This window comes from Stegastes partitus, unplaced genomic scaffold (genome assembly GCF_000690725.1).
Source record: "Stegastes partitus isolate 25-593 unplaced genomic scaffold, Stegastes_partitus-1.0.2 Scaffold755, whole genome shotgun sequence".
Taxonomy (NCBI): domain Eukaryota; kingdom Metazoa; phylum Chordata; class Actinopteri; family Pomacentridae; genus Stegastes; species Stegastes partitus.
In genome coordinates, this window is record NW_007578486.1 from 165805 (window position 1) to 187395 (window position 21591).

Here is a 21591-nt window from a genome sequence, read left to right on the forward strand (position 1 = left end):
AATGTTTCACTCCTGCTTGTGATGTGCATTTTTAGGCATCAAGTCTATTTTCCTGAGTTCCATTCACATAACTACAATAACTTTGTGCTGATCACACCCTAACTGCCGGCGACCTACAGCTGGATAGTGATCCTGAACCACCGCTGCCCTGCTAACGCGCCGCTCACGCTACGCCTCCTGTGTAGAAACAGTGTGCAGCCTCACAGAGCTCCTAGCATGTCTGCTGTTGTTTCTAATCACGCAGTGTCTTATCTGGTCTTATTTATCCAATCCTCCTCTGCCTACAGACATTATCGCTAAAACTCAAAGGAATTTGGCCCCTTGTGTTCTTGTCTGCTTATAAAGACACAAACACGCCCACATTCGTGACCTCTTGCGTCCACTACACACCCACATGCTGCACGTTTGCCAAGAATAAAGCAGCAACTGCAGAGACAGCCAAATGTGAAAAATTAAGTCAAAGTAAGCAGAGCTAAAACCTGTCAGAAGCTCATCTTGTGATAACCATTCCTGGAGTGATTAGAGTGGAAAGTTTGGAGCTCAAAACAAGGGGAAATGGTAGAAGTGGCTCAAAAGTAGACAGTGAGAGGAGGAATAAGGGGAAGTTAGAGAGAAAAGATGAGAAAGAAAAGCAGTGGAGAAAGAAAAAAAGCAGATAAAGATAAAAGAACAAAGAAGGAAATCTGGAAATATTTCAGTTTCATAACTTCTTCATGGCTCGAGGCTGCCTGTGGTCAATGCCAGAATATGAAGCTCGTCTTTCATGCCAGTGTTGTCTGCTGTTAAATGCCAGCATATGGTGCAGAAAAGGTCCAGGACCCACCCAAAGGCCTTTCTGACCTTACTCCTTTGAAGGGTCAAACACCAGTCCATCATAAATACATTGATTCAGTCAGTCTTCTCTCTGATATGAACATTATCCAGCTTCTGAGTCACTACAGATGTTTGCTTACTTCGATTTAAGGCCATTTGTTTTAACTGTCTGTCTTGGATTTGACTTTACAGCCGACACGTTTCTTACCACACCTAATTAGGGTCGAGTTTCGGGGTTACTTAATGACTTTGCTGCCCACAGGTGCGGCTTTACGTTGAGCCTTAAAGCCGTTTATAGTTGGTTAGATATGTTACAGATGAGCAGGTGCCAGTTGGGCGTGTGACTTTACTGTAGCTGAACCAGGCTTTGAAGCCTACAGGTGCTGAGTTGGGTGATTTTTATAGCTGGTTTGATGTCTCGCAGGCCAACAGGTGCTGATCTGTGCTGCTTTCTGCCCTGCCTCTATCAACCAGAGCTGACTTGTGCCACTTTGCTTGATGTCTAGGAGAATTGTTAAATGGCTGAAATGGAGTCTTTTGGTTTTGATAACTGTGGCAGAGAGGGCAGCAGGGTTTTTTTTTTATATTGCGGGTGAGTGTGGCGGACGGGCTGCCAGGACCAATCAGGGCCACATGGTGCCTGACTGAAAACAGGCCCGTTGTAGTCTGTTAAGGCTGTGATATTTAAACCAATTTAGATGAGACATTTCTGGTGAACAAGAATGAGATTTTTCTGATGATAAAAAATGACTTGAATAGACTTTAGGACAGACGATCAGCAGCTTCAGTCCTGTGTTTCTACTCTGGATGGATTCAGGCACAATGCCGGGTGTGGGTCCCTGATGTTTCAGCAGCACATGAAACAGCCTTGAAGTTAAAAAAAAATGCCTAGGAATGTGTTTTAATGTAGCGTGAGTGGTACACAAGACATCATACAGTCTGTGTGGACAGCTGGATGATTAGCATATGTGTTCATTCTTTCGGTGCCGGAGATGTATGACAGCTGTACAGTCGACCAGTGTTGGCATCTCTGAGAGGCTGCTTAAGCTAAATGTTACCATCAGCACACTAAGACGATGCTCACACTGACATGTTGATGTTTAGACGTTGCATCATTTATCATATCCAGCATCATAGTTTACCCCTGAAATCTCACAGGCCACCCCACACCTGAATAATAGATCCATCCTGTCTCCATGTCAGGGATAATTCCTAAATATAAGTAAAGCTGTGCACCTGGAAGCAAGAAACCAAACTGTGAATGTTTTGAGGTCTGTGCATTTGCCTCATTAAGTGAAAGCTTTTGTGTTCTCTGTGATGTTTATGGATGGAAACAGCCCATTGGCCGCTGCAACCCAAAGCTGTTTTGTCATCTAGTTAAGAATGTTTCACCTAAAACCACAAATGTCAACCTCATTGTGGAGCCAGAGGAAAAGTCAGGATCAGTAGGAGTCATCAATAAGCACAATGAATATCTGTATGAAATATCAAACCGACTGCTGAATAGCTGGTGAGATATTTTACGCCTGATTTTATGAAAAAGAAGTCACAGTCAGTAGGATTTATCCTCTGGGGACCCTGAATGACAGTCCTTGATGAGATATTTGTGCTTGGAAAGAAGCCAACATGGATAGAAACTCCTCCTTCTGCTCACCATGTGTGACTGCGTACCATGTGAACCCTCCAGACAGTGATGGACATCTTTATATGCTGGTATCTCAGAGGCTCATGAGGCCGTTTCCATCCAGAGAGGGAGAAGCCTGCTTATTGGTTTTCCAGGGCAGATGTTAGCCCAGCTCACAAAAATAGCCAGTTACATAACTTACTGGTTTTGATTTGAGCAGAGCAGAGCCAGTAGACAACAAATACAGCTAAATGAGATTGGTATACACAAAGTATGTGTCTGCCAGTGGACAGAGGACGTTCCTCAATGATTTACAGCTCAGGCCAGCGACTCTGAACTGTACTTGAGCTCTGTGATAAATGATAACGGCTCGACTGGCCCGAGGCCATCTTAAATCAGCTAAATTAGCTCTGTGTGTGTGTGTGTGTGTACCTGTGGATTTGAGGGCATGTCTATAATCAGGTTAATATGAACAGGAAATGGAGCTTCTCAGAGAGATGGAAACGGGGCGTCACAGAGGAAATACAGAAAGGATTGAGGGAGAAACAGAGGGTGTAATATTTCTTGGCTGGGATTCCTGCATGTGACTGTGCAGGCCTGCTTCTCTCTCTGGGAATGTAAAAAGTGTAATCTTATATGAAATCTAAGTGGTCAACATCTAAACATGACTGGCAGCAGAATGTTTTCATAAGTCCTCTGTTTATAAGAAGACGTGAGAGGGGCTGTGACAGCTAATTGCATATAATTTGTGCCTCTAAACCATCTTGAATTATGGACTATATACATCTGCTGATCCCTCTTTGAATCGCTTTCCCTGTCTTTCTTCCATAAAGCATGACCTGTTAACATACACAAGAGGTTTGGGATTTTCACAGCGTAGTCCAGTCAGATTGTTTGGAGCCTGAAGTGCTGCTAGAATGACGACTGCCTTTTTAACTGGTGTTCAAATGTAATACATTAAAGGTTCACGTCACCTTTTCTCAGATGACTGGCTCTCAAAGTCTTTATTTTAACAAGGTGTAATTTATCTAGTAAAACCTTGTGACTTCACTCATCCAGCAAAACCAGTTGCTTGTCTGTGCGACAAAATTACAGTGAGAAAAAAAAAAAAGATTTGCATGCTTTGCCATCTCTGCAAGTAGAATACTTTATGTTTAAAGTGAATGAAACTATGACTTTTATTACAGTTAAGCACTAAACTCAAATTCTTTCCAGTTACTAAGTCATACAGTATCACAAAATTACACAATTGTGAAAAAATAGCCCTACTGCCAGCATTTAATGGTGAGGCACAAGTAAAAACAACATTTCTTTCCTTGATATATTAGCTAATATAAAAATCAAAACAAGTACTGTCAGACGATGCAGGATCTGGAGAAACTGAGCAGAAAGAAAACAACTAAACTGAACAAGCTACAACATGTTTGACTAGACCTTATAGTTAAAAAAGAGCTTCAAAGTAGTGAAATGGCCCTGAAAATAGTCCACTACTCATAGGATTTAAAGCTGGAATTGAAATTGTAATAATAAGATAACCATAGAACAGTTGTTTAATTCAAAGACTGATCCAAATGTAGCAGTTGTCCAATCACAACTTCTGATTACAAACACATACTACTAACACTTGGGCATTTGGTCAGAAACTAAAATAAAGAACAAATTAAGAAACACTGATGGATCTCCAAATGTACTATGATGTTTTCTGAGGGGAACATTAAAGTCTCGTCCAAGTATTATGACAGTCAATGCAACAGCAGTCTGATGAAATGTCAACTTCATTAGTACCTGTCATTTAGAAACGGGAATTCAATTTAGTTTAATGTAATTCAACTTTATTTACTCCTGAAGGGGAAACTGTATGCAGCAGCTTAATACCAAGATCAACAGATCTGTACACGGTTGATAGTTAAAGCCATAAAGGTAATATAAGATAAACCCTTATTAGTCCCATAGTGGGGAAATTTGTAGTGTTACAGCAGCAAAAGATTGCAAAAAATTAAAAAATAAGAAAAAAAATGAATCAAAATCAACCAAAACATACATACATACTAATAAAAGTCATACACCTAAAACAAAACAGATGTTTTCTGAATAAACACGATGTAAGTTTACAAGATTAAAGAGATTTACATGGATTATTTTTTAAAGATACATTGAAAATACAAAAAGAAATTAAACTGTACCAGCATAAAAAGCATTCAAAGTCCCTCACTAGTCATTGATTTAACCCTTAAAAATGCATTTCTTTGTATCAACGCTAGTTCCTGCCTCTTTCTCCACACACACTCCCTCTATTCACTGTAGCTCGAGCACACCAGCTCACTTATGACTCTGCTCAAACACTATAGAACTACTCAATGCTACACAATGGCAAGTTATAATACTGGCGTAATATAGTCACAGTCACAAAGAGTAATGATACGGGAAGTCTTATCCTGCAAGTTGACAGGACTGGTTCCTCAGATTTGTTATGTAGGAAACTCTTTATCTCTGAATGTGTTTTTGAGGCTGCTGTATGTCCAGTTTCAAGGCAGAAATGCTCAGCCATCGTGTTGACTTTTTCTTTCCCCTCACGATACGTCTTCTAGCACATTAAAAACACCATATGGATTTTCACCAAAGGAGGTCTTTAACTAAGCACCTGTAGGAATAATTACGACAATTTGTCATTTTGTAGATTCAGAGATATTTCCCAGAATAAAAAACATAAACATACTGTTGGCAGGGGAAGTCATTTGTTTTCATCCTGTGGGGATCACACATAAATATCTGTAAAATATTTCAGTCCAATCCATCTCGTAGTTGTTGAGATCAAAGTGTTGGACCAACTGACTAAACAACCAGCAGCATCATCTGTTGAGCTTCACCACCAGCGTCACTACAACGTCTAAATGTTGCAGACTTCATATGGTCCCTATAGGGTCAGACAGACTGGCTGCAAAGCATCATCATCAAAGGACAAATAGCTGCTTTTTATTTGTGTCTCTATGTATGTGGTCTGTGTGTGCACGTTCTGTTTTTAATCCCACTGTTCTGCTCCTCTGCACTCCCTCACAAGTCCGGGAATTGAATAAATTATGCTGCAGGAATTCCCTGGCACAGTAAATATAAAGAGTGTCATTGTGGTGCAGGCACAATGACACATGGATGGATTTATATAGAGCCTCTGTGATATACTCAGACAGGCCCAGACTGTGCAGAGTGCAGAGAGGAAGCCATTGTCCTGCAGGTCAGACTGAAGCCTGACCAAATTGCTTCACACTGATGTTTGAAATTCCTCCTGCATCCTCCAGAATGACTGTGTGCATAAAATATAGTTCACAAAGTTCATCTGTCATCTCACTATTTATTTCTATATATCACTATTATTGACATAATAGATGCATTTTGTGGCTAAATTCCCATTTTATTTATTGCATTGATATATTATTTTACTCCATCTGTTTGTTTTGCATCTTAAGTACTTAATAAATGTTTACTGGGGATGTTTATGGCTTTCCGAAATGAGAATATTTGTACACACATCTCTTGTTTCAGTTTATTTGATATAAGTGCCCCCTGGAGAGCAGTTCAGTTGACTAAAATGCACAATAAAGCAATAGAATTCTCAACAACTGTGTGATATATTCAGCCTTTTTTCCCTCCCTTCGTCCTTGCAGTGCCGCTGGCGTGTGTGCTGTCCTTCAACGTGGACCAGAAGAATGCCTTGTCCTTCGACGGTCCGCTGGAGGACATGTTTGGCTACACCATCCAGCAGTTTGAGAACAGTGAGGGGAAATGGTGAGTGTCATTCACAGCGCATTTCGAAGACCCGAGGTTATCAAGAGGCCAGACATATGTCATGTGTCACTACTGCAGCATTTCCTCCACACCTCACAGATGTTGGCTGGAGCACAAAACCCATCGCAAACGTGCACCTTGTTACATATATGTGATGGAAATGTGACATAATGATGATCTCATGTGTCCAAAAGTCACCACAGGCATTCATGCTGGTGATATTTCCATAGCACTTCCAGCATTGTGCAAGTTTGAACTGAATGTGGTCAAATAAATGTAAAGGCTGCAGCAGCACAAGGTTAGATCAAATCTATTTCACTTTCTAAGAGCACTAAAATAAACCTTGTCATTCAGTTATGCTTGTTATGCGAAAAATTTAGTTAAAACTACAAAATGTTGAGGTGGTTCTTCTCATATTCAGTCAGTGCATAAGAGAATGATTTTACCCTTGTGGTGAGGGGCAAAAGAGGTTAAAACGAAAAATGTGCAAGCTTAAATTTCACTCATACCAACAGCATGGACGTTTTCAGTTACTGGGGTTATTTCAGCTCCCGCAGGCCCCTGTTGAAAGACCTCCAATAAACCCACTGCAGACCTGCTCAGAACCAAACAGTACTAAAGCTGTTGGTGGAGCACTGAGGAACTAAAGAGCCAAATATTTCCCTCAGGAGTTGGTGGAGACCAAAAACAGAACTAAAATAGAGTCAGTGTTGGAAAAATAATGGTAATGTTACTCTGTATTATCTGCATGCATAGATAGTCATTGGTGTAGTCTGGCTTGTTTGTATTTCTTTAAACCAATCACAGTAATTTTGGGCGGTGCTAAGCCCAGGATGCAGCGATGGTGCCCCTGTGTAATAGTGTTGTGGGAACTTGTCGTGATCGAACAGTTGCAAATTCACAGAGAGAACAGAACAGATCTGCCTTACCACACAATAAACAGTTTAATCACAAGGTATTTTGAAAATGGTACCACAGAGGTAGAGGAAGAGGACACTAGTTTAAAGAAAAAAAAAAGCAAGATATTTCCTCAGAAGGTGGTGGAGACCAAAAATAGAGCAAAAAGAGAGTAAACGATGGATTTACCTTTCTCCACTGGGCAGAAACACGACTCCCAATTATTTCAAATATTGCTGTTTTAGCAGGATGTGCAAATAGCCACTTACTTTACAGGTGACTATAAATCTGTGGTGTGTTTATGGTGTGTTTTTGCTGCTCCTCAGTGACCAATCAATCAATTACTGCAGATTTAAAGTTTCAGTTTAATGTCTCTGCATTTTTATAGACATTACAAAACAGGCCCCAGAACTTGAATAATCAATAATTTATTTGAGGATTCACTTTAAGAAATGAGGAAAATGTCCCTCCTGCACATAACGTTCAATAACTAAAGCTTTGACAGCAAAGTACGTTCATAAACTAACGCTGTGAGACAGCAGAAAAGTCTGTTTTTCCCTTTTTCTGCACACCCCTGTTTCCAGCTGTGGCACTGCTGTTTCTATTGCAGCAGGTGCCAAGCATACATCATGAATAAAGCTGGAAGGAACAACAACTAATCCAGCCTGCCAAGAAAGGTGTTGAGGAACAAGCTGACACCTCTGCACATAATTGTTCCCTTTCTGTTATAGAAAATATTTATTGCTTAAAAGGGGTCTGGCAAAAAAAAAGCCTTTCAGCTGAGAACATTTTATTTTGCCAAGATGAAGGACTCAGTTCAGTTTGATTAAACTCTAAAACCCACCAATTCACCTGTAAAACAACGTGAATGATACAACAGCAGCTGCTGCTGTAATGAGGATCCTGGTCTTTACTGCGAGCTGTTAACCGTAAACTGGCCGCCAGAGTATCCACATACCCAGCCTGTAAATACACTGAAGCCAAGCATCCGTGGCTCCACGCTGAAACAGTCTGGGAACACGTTTTTAAAACCCTGTTAAATGCTATTAGGAGTGTGGTTAATGGCTCTCCGTCTCTTGTCCTTTCTACATTTGTCCTTTAGTTACTCGGTTTGCTTCTCTCCAACCTGTTGCAGTCGGATTCCTGCCCACATGTCTGTACCTGGTGCTGCAGTAATGGTCTTATCAAGCTCATATGAGATCAATTACACTAATTCACTCACTGCTAATCGGTGGAGACGACTGTAATGGAACCTGCTCCGTGATCCCTGATTCCTTTGGTAGCATCTCCAAATAGCGCTGCTTTGTTTCTAGTTGATAGAAAAGTATTAGCCTGAGTGATAAGAGTTTCGGTGAAGAGGTTAAAGCTGGGAGAAACAACCCGGGTAAAACAGGCGGAGAGCAGTGAGATGCTGAATGATGGAGAGATTTCAAGAAGCAAAATCAGAGATGATTTGTAGCTCTCTGTGCTACATTTGGGAGAACATTTTAATGACAAAATATAGTGATGTAACACGTTGGTTACCATAAGTGGGAGGTGACTGATTAGTCGCAGATGTCTCCAGCAGGCCTCCACCCTCAGCAGTGTTGAAAGGTGAATCAGATGCACTGAGAAAATGTGTTACATGTGGCACAGATGGTTCATCCTTTCATCACAGGTCTTTGCAACTTTGGCTCGTATCAATTTTGTCTTCTTCCCACAACATTTCTGGAGTAGATCTCAGGAAAAATAGCATGCTGCAAAAATTTCCTACGGCAAACAAACCAATTATGACTTGTTTGTGTAAAGAATTTGTACAAAGTCTGGAGAATCTTTCTAGTATCAGACTAACAGAGCATGCCAATGACTAGAAGAAGTTTCTTGAAAGTAGCATGCAATTAGCTTTCTTTTGTGTTGAGCATTTTTAGAAATATCTTCATGAATGTAATGTTTATCAGACATATAGATAAAATATGTTAGCTCTAGGAGTCTTGATAAGTACATTTTGTTCCCTTTGGACAAAGCCAGGCTATTTGTTTTTCACTCTTTGGCAAAAGCTAAGCTAACTGGCTGGTGTCTTTGGCTTTATATTTAATGGACAGTTTTCAAGACAGAAAGTATTTCTCCAAATATTGAATTTATGCTTTCAATTATTTGATATAGCTTTAGAAGTTCCAGATGTGCAAAGTTGTAAGATTTGTCTGATTCTGCAATTTTCTGGAGATAGATGCCTGGACAGCAGTTAATCGTAATGCAGTTCACTTCTAAAAAAAAAAAACCCCAGATAGATTGAATATTAAGTACACCCAACTGCTTAAAGAAAAAGTTTAACCTCGTTTACCATTTTAATTTAACATGTGATCATGTTAACATTTGCTAAACACAAAGTACAGCTGAGATCGATAGGAATGCTGCTAGATTTGCAAGTGTTTTGCCATTAACCAAAGTATTGGACATGAGCAATCGACTGATTATTGGCCCAGTTGATTTAATATTCCACATTATTCTGATCTGCATCCATCTGAATCATTATTTTTTAAAAACTGATTCCTGATGAAATACATTCATTTAAAAATGCGCTACTTTAGCTCTGATGAATTGGATTCCTCTGTCTATAGTTACTCTGTGCTCGTGAGTAATGTTGAATTAAGTACATAGCTAATTGGTTACACTTTATGAGTTATATCAACACTAAAGAATAAGTGTTCAAAAGTTTGTTTTTAATTAAACAGATGTAACATTAATAAGGAAAAATATTTCACATGATTTTGGGTTTGCTCCATGTGTACGTCAGTGGTTATCGACCTTGATTGATAATAATCATAAGCCCTGAAAAAACAATAGCAGTCTATCCATAGTGGACAATTTAGATGTTGACCAGATGATGGTGTGAGATATAAAGCCAGTGGATCACCAAAGTCATGAAAAGCATTCATCCTCTGGGCACCATGAATGTCTGCGCAACATTTCACAGCAATCCACTCGAGAGTTTGTTCAGATATTTCATTGGTGAACTGACAAACCAAAAGAAAAATGAGATTTTATCACCCTAAACAATCCTTGATTCTTTGAACTGCCTTTTTTTTGCATTTATACAAGCAGGGAAGACAATAAGACGCAGATGGGGAAACTACAAAGTCATAGTTCAGTGCATTTTACCATGTTATACTGTTTATCTTACTTTGAAGACAAAGAAAACCTGTTGAGTGTCATAAAAATTCATAAAGTTGTGGTGTTTCTCACAGGCATCTGACAGCAGACGGAGCTGAGTGTGTTGTTGTACTCCACGTCTCGCTTTAGATGACCAGGGCCCATTAGAGTTGAGGAATGTTAATAAGCCTGAGTGTTTAGAGGAAGGCAGATGACCGACTCTTTTTAGCATCAGAGCACTGATGGAGCGACATGATGTTATGAAACCCACACATGGACGTGTACTGTAACACAGTCGGACATATTGTACCCACATGTCCGGCACAGAGCTGCAGATACAACAACACTGTATTGGTCTGCAGACAGTATCCATCAGTGTGAGTCCATCAGTATGTGTTGAGGTGACAATTAAATCGTGATTAACTGTTGTTTTTAATTCCCGCTATTTTATTGTTAGTGTGTCAGAGTGATAATACATTTACCACGACAGCCACAGACTCATAAGCCAATCATAATAAGCCAAAACAGCTTTACAAGTCAATCACAACCTGTGGTTTATGTTTCATTTAACTATCGAGGTGTAATTAGGGCCAAGTTTAAATTGTTGTGGACCTTAGAAACGAACCTCAAACTCACCAGTTCCAACTTTGCCAACCCGTAATTCCTGCAATAATATATGAGTTGTGCTTGTTATCATAATTGTAAAACCGTGATGCTGTTGTGTGGTTTTTGGCTCCATTTCCAACCAACCAGGTCCCAACTGCTGTTTGTTTTTTCAGGGTTCTGATTGGATCACCGCTGTCGGGTCAGCCAGCCAAACGAACCGGAGATGTCTACAAATGTCCAGTAGAACGGCAAGGCAACAAATGTGTCAAACTGGAGCTGCCCAGTAAGAATATTATGTCTGTGTGCAAACTGTATACATCTGTCTCAGTCCTCTGTCCGCTGTAACCCCAGACTGACTTCACGATGTTGAGATCAGGGCTCTGTGGTGGGAACTTTTTGTTCTTCTTGCGGTTGAGGACAGTTCACAAGACTGTGGCTGCATGTTTGGGCTTGTTTTCCTGCTGCAGAATCAATCTGAACTGACCACTTTCTGATGCTACTGAGTGATGGATAAGAGTCTAAAATTCTAAATTGCACAATACAGTATATAACAAATGTCGAATTAGGATTAAAAATATGAATAATAATTAGGGATGCACGATATATCGGCGACCACAACGGTATCGGCCGATATTGATGACTGTCTAACATTAGCACCTTCGTCTCTACATTTGATATTGCTGCTATTTCACAGATGTTTTTACTTTAATAGTCCTGAATTTAAGATTAAATATGTTTAAATACATTTAAACATGTTTTACTTTTGTTACATTATAAAAAAGACTATTTGGTATGGGCTTCTTTAGAATAGTTGTCACATTCTCACAGTGATTACTTATACTCATTTTTCGTTGTGAACAAAAATTGAATATCGGTAATATCGGTTATCGGCGATATCAGAAGTCTTAATATCGGATATCGGTATCGGCCAGAAATTTTAATATCGTGCATCACTAATAATAATGCCAGTATAACAAAAAAACAAAAGGCAAAACCTCTATATTGTTAAAACACTACTGACTTAAAGCAATGATCCATTTCCTTTATGGTAATTTTATATTGTATGATTGATGGTCAAGCGAGTGAATACAGATTATGCACTGTAGTATTTGCATTTATACTGCTGGGGTACTTTCGTAGTACTTTTGAGACTCTGAGTAGTGTTTGCATGTATTCTTATCAGGCTGCACATGGACCCAACTACTTCCACTGATAATATCAGACCGCTCTGCAAAGCACTCTCTGCTGCTGGTTTACATTATTACTATTGCATGGTTATCATCAGCATACTCCCTGCTCTGAATGCACTGCAATAATCGAAGGGCACTCAGAAGATTTTGGTGATTCTGATTTTCTGTTATCTGCATTTTAGTAGCTGGGCAGTCAGAGGACACTGGGAGATTTTAGTGAGCACAGGATGTCAAGATCAAAAATCAGAGATAGAGACGACAACTGATCATTTTATCCCCTGCTACGTATCATAGCTGACAACTGATGCTGCATCTTAGTCACCTCTTGTCATCCTGTCAAAGACCAACACATCAGATTTATTTTTTCCTCCATTGTTGACCAATAGGAGCTCAGACAGTGCTTCCTTTTGCACATAACATAGAAAAGTGGAAGACAGGCCAAACTATCATCTTCGTGCAACTTGATTTTTGAATTTTTCATACTTTCGTTTTTAATTCCTGCGAGCACCAAGCAGCCAGTACCATTCCCGCCAGTGTTTGTTTGTGCTGATATTTCCGATAGTTGTCATCTGACGCCTCTTTTCCACTGAAATCTAGCGGGTTGTAAAAACGAAACTCTTCGGTTAGACCTGTTGTCTCTTGTGTGTCTTGGCCAAGTCTCAGCAGGAATTCATGCCTCTTTGATTATCAGCCTTAAACAATAAAAACAAGGGAGACGAAAACAGGATTTAGAAAAATTAGCAGCACAGAAATGATGCCCTTTCATGCGAGGAAGTCAATGAAACCGTGAAAAATATGCATAGCTGTGTATGCAAACATTGTAAATCTCAGCGCTGCTTGCCGTGTAATTGTAGCTTACTGCTGTGTGTTTAAGTTTGCTGCATATCTGACTCTGTCTCCTGGGGAGGAAGTTAGGCCCGGCTGAACCGGAAGACAGTAAATAAACAGAGTTTTAATGTTTCATCCTTCCAATTTCTCCTAATTAAACAGATAAACACAACTTAGCTCCCGGTCAGCAGTCTGCAAAGCCTCTATTAGTGCTCATCTGTGTGTCTACACGTGATAACACAAAGTCAGTGTGTACAGTACATTTGCAACTCTCAGTTTCGAGACTCAGTACTTCAATACAGCTGCTCACACTTCAGAATTATCAAGTAACGGGCGTAAGATTCATCCCGCTGTTGCTACATTACTGGCTTCATGTGCTGATACTTCACACTCCCCCCACTCACCAGTGAAGAGGCCCGTATTTGTTTTGTCTTGGATGAGTTAGAAGGGTAAAAACCTAAATCTCACAAGCTCAAGTTTAGTCTGGAAGATCTCCACTGGGAATCAAGACTTGCAGTCAGAGCCAGAACGCTCAGCAACAAAGGGGGAGTGGTTGACAAGATGATAACAATGACAGTGATGTGTAGTAAATTTAAAGTGAAACTAGGTATGACTCAGCAGCTGTATGACCTATTTGTTACCTTGGACTTTGTCGGTGGATATTTTAAGAGACATTACTTAAGTGTCCCTGATCGTGAAGCAGATCAAGGACAGCCCAGCAGGATGCGACACGAGTCTGTCCGTCCTCTGAGTCACTGCTGTCTGTGCCCACCGACGACGCCTCAGCCTCACACTGTCAGATCTGTCTCCGCGCTGAGTTTATACGTTCCCATTGCGGCGATGAGTGAGGCCAAACCATAATGAGCCAAGTTAAATTTGTGTGGTTCTTGTGTTGTAATATTTAATCGCACTTGCATCCGACCAGTAAAACTGGAGGCTGGTTCCGCCGTGACAATTAAGTGTGATGAAATTCTGGCAAGAGACTCCAACGCCCAGGGTTTCTGGGCTGTCTGCAATATGTTTACATTCTGTTTGGAAAAGTGAGTCCAAATGAGAAACAATAAACATCATCTTGCTGACTGCACAAATGGAAACTCAGACTGGAGTTTTACAAACTGGAGAACCACTGCTTGACAAATAAAATAGGAAATAAAAATGATTTAATATACCATTGTTAATATAGTGATGGCTGGTTATGGCTGAAGATATTTTATATGATCTTGTATATATTCATAATTAGTCATGTTAAGCAGTGTTGGGATTGGTGTTTATCTTTATAAATTTTTTTAAAAATGCATTACTTTGCTTATTTTGCTTCTCCCTACATCAGCAAAAATTCTTATCCCAAAGACCAAATCGAGCTTTCTGCGTCCACCTAAGTCCTGCGGATATCTGCAAACAATCCAAAAGTTATGTTCACGCAAAGCTGTTCATTTTTCCGAACAAATGGTGCTTAAAAAAATGATTGCTATGAGGAAAGACTACGAGGAGATTCTCTGTCGTCCACACGTTTATAATTCATCATATAAAGAGTTGTAATGGAAGCAGCCACTGCTGGACTTTCGAGGTTCCTTGATTTGTACATGCTTTCCATCAGTGGCGCCCGAACACAGCGGGAAGCTTCTAAATCTCCATAAATTCTGTTCTATGTCCACCCACTGTGCTCGATGCATGTCAGGATGGATCACTGACATGGTGGAGCAGCCTGATCTGTAGCTAACTGCAGCATCCTGTAAAAAAATGCAAAGTCACAGCCAGGCTTTCAGAAACATCCATGTGTGTAACTCTGTGTTCGATATGAGAGGCAGAGCGACCGTCTGCATACAGTGTACGTATTGCAGTATAAATAGAACCAAGTAAGCGTCCACTGTCCACATTCAAAGTCTGCATCAGTCTTGAATTGGTCATAATAAGTAGGACATGCTCATCTTTCTTTTCTGCTCTTTTTAATAAAGTGTTGCCACTTAGCCTACAGCAAAGTTGGTTAAAACCAGCTTAAAGAGCAGCTCACAGAAAAATGTTGTGGCGAGAACAAAGCACAGTTGCATGTCTGAGAGAGTTAAGGATGGACTGCTTCAAAATAAAAGTAGTACCTGGAACTGATAAGTAACTCAAATGTGATTACTGAATTTAGAAACAGTAATGTTGTTACACTGCTGCATTACAGACAAATGTAATGTGATTATAGTACGGTGTTGCCCCCAACACTGTTCCTAAGTAACATGTAAACTACTTGCAGTTCATACCGAGGAAATGACTGGTTATATTGGTTACATATTTTAGCGGAGGCCACGTTACAAATTGAAATTTGACCTGTGTCTCCTCTCAAGAGGTCATTCCAGAGCAGGAGAGATTGTGTTAAAGGTGCTGTTTGTTCTGATAGTTATCTTAAGTACCAGTTCACTGAGGAAAAAGTGTGTTTTCTCCTCGGCAGCTGCTTCCAGTCCCACATGCACGTATCAGGAGGTGCAGGATGTCGATCTGTGTCGCTCATTTTTATCAGATAGTTCAGAAATAAGGCAAGGTCACTTTACAAACGAGGTTATTTTCACTTCACAGTTTAACTTGGTGTCACATCCTAAGTGTGTTTGAGTAACCGCGAGATGTTTTTGTCAGCAGGGAGTCTTGAGCAGCTCCAACATGTTCGCTGTGTGAGCTTGAGGGCAGGAAACAGAGGAAATAGGGATCTGAAAACACTCAGTGCTGAAGAAAAGACAAAAACTAACAGCTCTGCTGCACATGTCAGTATCATGCTAATGAGAATCAAACATTGTTTCACATCAAAATGCCCTCATGGGAGGTTTAATTCAAAAGTAAGAAAGCATGTCAATGAGTGTGTGCGTAAGAGAGAATATGTAGATTCCTCAGAGGGAAAAAATAAAACATTCCCAAGCTGAAGCAGGAGATTCTAATTTTAGCCACATGTTGTGATTGCTTAATGATTCGATTCCTCTATTTTTTCTTTACAACTGGGATGTCTATCAGCAAAATGTCTGTGCTCTGTATTCTTAGTTTACAGCCATAAGCTTCACACAGAGAGACAGTATGGTAAAGTAATGAAACAAACTATATTTAACCACATGTTGGAGGTTATTATATCTTTGGGATGGACGGAAGTAAGAAAGTAGAGCAGCTTTCTTCCTGTGGGAAAATGAAAGAGAGGAATTTGTCCAGCTGTTCTTCTTCTGTGCTGCTCTCTGATTGTCTCATTCTGTTTATTCATCCAAATTTTTTTTTTTTTTTTCAGAAAACACAACCGTTCCCAACTTGCGTGAAGTCAAGGAGAACATGACCATGGGAAGCACACTAGTGACCAATCCCAACGGAGGATTTCTGGTAAGGAGGAAGTGGTCTACATTGTCTATACCAAACAGAGAAGAAGCACTGATCTTTGCACTTTTCTCGAAACCTTTGGACTCCGTGGAAACTTTGGGTTTGACACTCAGTGTTCCTAAATCAGGCTTCATGTCCTGGGAATATAACAGGATGCTGTGAATCAAACGTATGTGCAATGCAGAGACACATATGGTAGTGGATGAGAATTCCAGTAAGACTTTAATCTGAACTGATGATCGGATTAACAGGGTGTGAAAATTACAGAAAGAGTGGGCGAAGGGCCAAAAAAAAAAGTATTTATGCAACTTGTTAAGTGGTCCAAGAAAATCTGAGAGAGAACATGCTTTATAATGTTGGACTGTGAGGACACATCCAGTACAGCTGCATGTGTAACTCAACCCCTTAATGCGGTTACAAGGACTTTTCAGCACCATGTGTTTAACTCAACACTAATCAGAACTAATACAAAGCACTTAAAGGTTCTGAATCAGGCCAAGAGTATCGCTGAAATCAGACTTTTGCGTGAATAATGAGTAAAATGCTCTTTTAACACCGCTTGTCAGCAACTGGACTGTAGATGTGTTTGGAGTTAACTGGGTGTTTATAATTCAGATTTTTAGTCATGCCACTGGATATGCCAGTTAGTCATTCCCAAGCAGCAACCTTGAGGAATGAATAATAAAGCCAACACAGAAGTAGCCTGCTGCACCTGATGTAGATGGATATAGGCCTGCCATTTCATACAGCAACCTCCTCATCTTTCACTGTCTACATCTTATTAATTCACAACAACAACCTCCTACTAGTAACCTAGCATGCTATAAACCTGTCACTGTTTTCAGGGATTGCCATCAATGCACCCTGGACTTAACACCATCCGAGATGATTATTTGGTTTAAAGAAATACGAACGAGCCAAGACCATTCAACATGGCGCTGTGTCAGTGCTGCTGAATGGTTTTGGTTTTCCAACGTGTAAGTGCCAAAAATTGCAGTTCCTCAAATGGCCACTTGACGCCGACTCAAAAAGCGAGTCCATGCCTTTAAAATACCACATTGTACCAGAGAAACAAACATGTTTACAGCTTGATATAAAAAACTGTACTGGTCTCTACAGCTAATTTTCATGTTCATGACAACTGTATGATGGTGATTTATTGCATAACTATTTAAATTGTATTAAGGCTTAAAGTTATGCGTGATAAAGGGCGTGGTCACTTTGACTGACAGGTGGTTGGCGTCCATTGCTCGCCTCAGCTTCAGTCACACTCACCATTTTTGGATTAGCTGAGATTTAGGAGGAGTCAGGCGCTGGCCAAGATGCTGATTCTAATGTCGCCACACTGAATGCTTCATGAACCCACACTGAGCTTTCAATGTGGAGACCTATAGATGACGTCATGGAGGGGTCATCCATCTTTATATACAGTGATTGACTGATTGACCACTTTGGTTTGAACTGAAATACGGATTACCATGAAATTCTGCACAGATATTAATAATCCACAGAAGATAAATCCTATTGTGGCTCAGGTGGTGGAGCAGTATCTCCACCAATCACAAGGTTGGTGGTGGATCATCAGAAACCTCTGATGGCAGGTCAGCGCCTTGCATGGTAGCTTTGCCACCATTGTTATGTTAGTCTGTGAGTGAGTGGGAAACACATTGTAAAGCACTATTTAGAAGCTAGCTAAGGTTAAATGGAACTTCAGGTGTGTGCTATTTAGTGATCCACTAACCTTTCAACCATCATCAGTCAAAATGTTGATTCGTTCACGTCTTCTGTTTCAACCTCAGCTTTACTTTCTGTTTGCAGTTAACTACTAAATGATAGCATTCTTATTCAATTCTAATAACAGGAGGTGAACACGGTAAATGAAGGGACCATGGTAAAAAAAACATTTAAAACACCACTATCTTGCATGTTTGCAAACTGCAGAAATCCTCAACAACTCCCTTCTAATACAAGGAAAGCACTGAGGTTGTGGAGCCTGCAGGGAAATCTCAGGACACAACGCCAAAAGATTAATAGATGTTATTCAATTTTCCAGTTATTGTTGGTAATTTTAAAGCCCGGCTCCCTCACAAACTGTTTCTCTGTTCCTTCTTGCTCCGTCTCCCTGTGGAGAAATACACTCTGAAGGGATCTCTGGTGGTTTTTAATAGTCTCTGTGTAATCCCCACTTTGAGTAGTTCTTTCCTTTTGGGTTCTGTGTTCAGTAGCGCCGAACCTCCTCTCACACATGGCCTCACACTGGTGGAAAAGCTAACCAGTCACAGCCTGCGAGTTTCACTTTCTCAGTTTGTTTGTATGTGTGTGTCTCCGCAGGCGTGTGGTCCTCAGTACGGCTACATGTGCGGCCAGCAGCAGTACATCTCGGGAGTCTGTGCGAATGTCAGCTCCTCCTTTGAGATCCTCAACTCCGTGGCACCGGCCGTGCAAGGTACTGTCAGAGTAAGACACCGCAGATCCGTGCAGGATGTGGCGGCATCTTTACAACTCGCCTGTCCGGGATAAGAGATTAAAATCTACTCTTCACTTGTACCACCCAAGACCCTGACATTAAACTCACCCTCCCTCAGCGAAGAGGGAGATTAGAGCATTCTTCTTAATGTAAACTTGTCTACCCCCTCCCCATCCCTCTCAGGCCCAACCCAGCCCAGCCCTTCTGCTGTGTTGTATGCCCAAGTTAGGAGACAGTTTACTGGGCCTGCACTCAGTCCCCCCTGGAAGAAAACAGCCTAGAAAGAACCGGAGAGTAAACAGTCGACAGTCATTTGCTTCTGTTTCTCTTGTTGTTTCAGAGACTGTTTGTCTTCCATTACTTTACCAGAAGCAAACGTAAATACACAGACTGATCATGTAGTCCTGCGAAAACCCATTAAAATGACATTGAGCACCGACACTCTGAACCCCAAAGTTTATTGGAGTTTTTTGCTGCTGTCACATTTTTACTCGCTGTGGGCTCATTTTTCATTGCAATATAAAGTCCTGCACCGCTTTGGAAACAGCACAACCATGACTAGAGGCACAGAGAAGTCTTTAATGTCACATGTGCAGTATGAGACAGCTATAATTATCATGAAAGAGAGAAAAAATAATGAATTTCTTTGGTTATTTATTGTACACAAATTGGAAAAGTCAACATGTACAATATTTTTCCAAGTGCCTCAATGTGTTACCATGACTCTACATAATATAGATATTTTGCTACTTATGTTTTTAATTTGTCACCATTCGTGCCGCCTATCTGCACTTTTTTTGATTTAACACCACTGCCTAAAAGCCCCAGCTTTTGTTTTAATCACATGACTGCATTGCTTTAGAGTTTTTTTTACAGAATCAGGTTTTGTTAAAAGTTAAAATGATTAAGTGATCTTGATGAATAAATACAATTTGAACATTTAAACTCACCAGTGGATTTTGTGGTCCAGCTGGTTAACATTTGCCAAGTGTTTTATCATAAACAGATCTTTTCATTACTGAATCCTAGTAAAATAATTAGCTGATACACTAAACATAATCCAGGCTTTTTTAGGTCTCTGCGTGTATAGTTTGGAAGCTGTAAATCAAATTTACAACCACTGCTCATCAGAGAAGATCTCAGGACCCCTCGGTTAAATACTGAACTCAGGAAGACTGTCCTCTGCTACCATGATGGAGGGTTTTTAGTACTTTTTTCCTTGTTTTATGATCCTCTACATCAGTGGTAATAAACTTTTCCGACCTCTGAACCCTTAAAGAAACATTTTTTTGTGGTAGAAATGTTTTTTTTCCTTCTTTTCTGTTAATAATCTCAAGACCCTTCAGTCCCACACACACACAGCGAAACCCAGCTCTACATTATTACATTTTGATTTGAGGCTTGTGTGTTTACTGCGGGCACAAGTAAACAGGATGAAGGCTGGATGTGTTACATAATCCAACATCTTTCTGAGGAGACGAATCAGCAGTTTTATTTGTTTATTTACCATCGACTCATTCATCTGTGGAAATGTGTATAAAATATGTCTCAGCTTTCAGTTTGCATGTTACTGTGCACAGAGAAACTGAAACTCCTTTTTATTAACTAAAGTTTCTGGCTTTGTTCCAGAGTGTGCGAAGGAGCTGGACATTGTGATTGTTCTGGACGGATCCAACAGCATCTACCCCTGGTCCAGCATCACCAACTTTTTGAGCCGCTTCATTGAGAAAATTGAGATCGGGCCGAAACTCTCGCAGGTCGGTTGAAAGAATGAACAAATTTAAAGCACATCAACTCTGTGTGTCCTAAACATGTGATGTAGGCAGTGTTAAAGAACAAATGAATGAATTGTTATATAACATTGGTCCAACATTTTCAAAAAAAGGATGAATGAAGGAATATTTTATTTGCTGCCAAGTCAAGTTTTCATATTAGACTTGATGACTTAAGTGTCCTCCATTATGGAATTTTCCACACGGTGCCAACAGCAAGAATAACTGCAAGATGTCCTTCATAAAACAGACTTCATGAAGCAAAGTTTTGCAGTCGTTAAAGTAATTTCAGCCTCTGTCTTACTAAGTTATACCTTGAGTCTATTTCTGTCCGCTCGTCTTGGATCGCTCTGCGAATGGGTGATTAGTTTTTATTATGGTTACATTGATCTGGCCAGGAGCTTGTGGAGTTTTCCACAGGGAAGCACTGGAAAGTCTTCTAACTGTGGAGCCCGGTGGTTGAAAGTCACATCTTCCATGGCGGCTGCAGTCCTGTGCCTTCTGTATAAAGAACATTGTGTCATATCAACCCCACCAGACCCGGCCACATCCTCTGCAGACGGTCTGGGAGGGGCGGCCGAGGAGAGAAGAACACAGAAGGAGTGAAAGGAAAAACAAATTTTATGCCGAATAACGTTCATTAGACAAAAGTGTGTTTGCTTGTGTGTTTTCCAGGTGGGCATTGTGTCCTATGGTGAGACCGTTACTCACCGTGTCAACCTGAGCCAGTTTGACAACACTCCTGCTCTGCTGGATTTTGTCAAAGACCTTCCTCAGCAGACCGGCTTCAAGACCATGACTTTCCTGGGCATCGATACTGCCAGGTACTCAACACTAGCCTCCCCTCCCTCCTCCTCCCCTTTGGGTGAGCCTGGCAACGCTGGGCCACAATTTGCGATTGAGTCATCGTGGTCTGGCAAGGTTTAATGGACATTTTAATGGGAGAATGTCATTTCACGTTACTGGACAATAGGCTCAGCAGCACAGTTGTCACTGGGTTGTAATGATCACATTTTCCCTAAAGCAGCCAGCAGACGATCCCTGGCTGGTTTAACATGCATGTGGATGTTTTCCAAACTTAAATCTTGAACACAAAACAGAGCTTAATGGGGGAATTATCTGACAGGTGTTTCTATCATTTCATCTGCACTA

The 21591-nt window shown here is 40.6% G+C and overlaps 1 protein-coding gene across 1 annotated transcript in view; it reads left to right on the forward strand.

Moving 5' to 3' along the window:
• itga1 (integrin, alpha 1) overlaps positions 1-21591 on the forward strand; it is a 66947-nt gene that overhangs the window by 23694 nt on the left and 21662 nt on the right. The window contains exons 2-7 of the mRNA XM_008291686.1: positions 6097-6217; positions 11023-11132; positions 16115-16203; positions 18532-18646; positions 20297-20424; positions 21115-21263. Coding sequence (XP_008289908.1) covers positions 6097-6217; positions 11023-11132; positions 16115-16203; positions 18532-18646; positions 20297-20424; positions 21115-21263 — 712 coding nt within the window. The remainder of the gene's footprint in view (positions 1-6096; positions 6218-11022; positions 11133-16114; positions 16204-18531; positions 18647-20296; positions 20425-21114; positions 21264-21591) is intronic.